This window comes from Frankliniella occidentalis, unplaced genomic scaffold (genome assembly GCF_000697945.3).
Source record: "Frankliniella occidentalis isolate FOCC.00 unplaced genomic scaffold, Focc_3.1 Scaffold113, whole genome shotgun sequence".
Taxonomy (NCBI): domain Eukaryota; kingdom Metazoa; phylum Arthropoda; class Insecta; order Thysanoptera; family Thripidae; genus Frankliniella; species Frankliniella occidentalis.
Window position 1 is genome coordinate 270,156 of NW_026267241.1, and position 791 is coordinate 270,946.

At 61.1% G+C, this 791-nt stretch overlaps 1 protein-coding gene across 2 annotated transcripts in view; it reads right to left on the reverse strand.

The window, feature by feature from the left end:
* Positions 1 to 744, reverse strand: part of LOC113217541 (uncharacterized) — an 18,067-nt gene extending 17,323 nt beyond the window's left edge. For both annotated transcript variants that reach the window (XM_052270203.1, XM_052270202.1), the window contains exons 1-2: positions 439 to 744; positions 11 to 274 (exon numbers count right to left, since the gene is read on the reverse strand). In XM_052270203.1, coding sequence (XP_052126163.1) covers positions 11 to 274; positions 439 to 537 — 363 coding nt within the window. In that variant the 5' untranslated portion in view covers positions 538 to 744. The remainder of the gene's footprint in view (positions 1 to 10; positions 275 to 438) is intronic.
* Positions 745 to 791: the final 47 nt, after the last annotated feature.

Genomic DNA, 791 nt, shown 5'->3' on the forward strand with positions numbered 1-791 from the left:
GGGAGCCCACCTCCTTGAGCTTGGCGGCGACGTTGGACGCCAGGTCGCGGACTATCATGCAGGCAATGTCGAACACCACCACCGAAGAGATCACGTTGACGAGCTGGAGGAGGTGCGAGGGCCCGTGCGTGAGGAACGGTTTCCTCAGGATGTAGTTACACCAGATGACCACCAAGAAGGGCGCGAGGACGAAGCAGAAGGCAAGCGTGTACCACCGCACGAAGCGCGTCCCCTTGCTGTAGGGCTGCTCGCCCACCATTTCGATATAGTTTTCCTAGACGAAGCAGAATAATGACGGTTCACGTGAGGTATGCCTACTATAATGAACGTTCCCCGAGGTGACCCCAGAGAGCTTTAGATACTGTCGGCCGTCTAAACGTTCCCTGCACTGCTCAACGGGGGAGCGCACAGCCCCCACACCATCTTCGAGACACTGACCGCGAAGTCGACCAGGTGGACGCGGCACTTAACGGCGCGCGGCACCTCGAACCAGATGACGAGGACGACGACGTGCGACAACACGTGCACGATGGACATGGTCGCGAGCAGGCGCTCGTCCACGCCGCGGGCGTTCTCCGGCTCCGAGTGGAGCAGGCCGCTGAACGACGCGTACACCTGGTGCGCGGACCAGGTGATGAGCGTCTGCACCGCCAGCACGTACAGGAGGGTGGAGCGCAGCGGGTGCACCGACAGCCGCGCTGCGGACGGGCAAGAGCAACGTTTGCGTAGCGGGGTTCCGGGACTAGCCGAAGGGTAGAGGGGTACTTTACAATAAAATCAAGCCTGCACTA